The sequence below is a fragment of the Rhincodon typus genome, chromosome 23, assembly GCF_021869965.1.
Source record: "Rhincodon typus isolate 14 chromosome 23, sRhiTyp1.1, whole genome shotgun sequence".
Lineage (NCBI taxonomy): Eukaryota > Metazoa > Chordata > Chondrichthyes > Orectolobiformes > Rhincodontidae > Rhincodon > Rhincodon typus.
Window position 1 is genome coordinate 3,326,712 of NC_063354.1, and position 830 is coordinate 3,327,541.

The window sequence follows — 830 nt, forward strand, 5'->3', positions numbered from 1 at the left end:
ACCCCTCACTGTAACACTCTGATATACCCCACACTCCTCACTGTAACACTCTGATATACCCCACACCCCTCAGTGGAACACACTGATATACCCCACACCCCTCAGTGGAACACCCTGATATATCCCAACCACCACACTGTAACACTGATACACCCCACACCTCTCACTGTAACACGCTGATACACCCCACACCCCTCAGTGGAACACACTGATATATCCCAACTCCCTCACTGTAACACCCAGGTATAGCCACACCCCTCAATGTCAGACTCTGATATACCCCTCACTGGTGGTTGTGTTATTCTTGCGGAAGATGGGTTGATGTTCCTCATTGGATTTTTGGAGTATTGATCATTTGGAATTGCTTCTGCGATTCAGGAAGAGTCCAACTTCTCAATAACTGTTTTTATTTATTTAGGAGAAATCGAAAGAGCTCGCAGCAAATCAGAGAGAAAAGTAAGTTCACGGCTGTACCCCATCAGCCTTCAAGTGTCTCAGTGAAATGTGTTGACTAAGGGCAGAAATTAATCTTTCATGGCAGCGTCTGTCTGACAGTGCGACGCTTCCTCAGCACTGACCCTCCGACAGAACGGCGCTCCCTCAGCACTGACCCTCCGACAGTGCGGCGCTCCCTCAGCACTGACCCTCCGACAGTGCGGCGCTCCCTCATCACTGACGCTCCGACAGTGCGGCGCTCCCTCAGCACTGACCCTCGGACAGTGCGGCGCTCCCTCAGTGCTGTTAGTCACCTGCCCTAATCTGCAGCACTATAATCAGGTGTGTAAATAAAAACCAAAAGAACTGCGGATGCTGTAAATCAGGAACAAAAA

At 50.1% G+C, this 830-nt stretch overlaps 1 protein-coding gene across 4 annotated transcripts in view; it reads left to right on the forward strand.

The window, feature by feature from the left end:
• Nucleotides 1-830, forward strand: part of si:ch73-281f12.4 (Ras-associating and dilute domain-containing protein-like) — an 81,057-nt gene that overhangs the window by 20,151 nt on the left and 60,076 nt on the right. For all 4 annotated transcript variants that reach the window (XR_007264599.1, XM_048610979.1, XM_048610980.1 and 1 more), the window contains one exon: nucleotides 419-456. Coding sequence is in view for 3 of the 4 variants with exons in the window: in XM_048610979.1 (XP_048466936.1) it covers nucleotides 419-456 (38 nt within the window). In the remaining variant the exon portion in view is untranslated. The remainder of the gene's footprint in view (nucleotides 1-418; nucleotides 457-830) is intronic.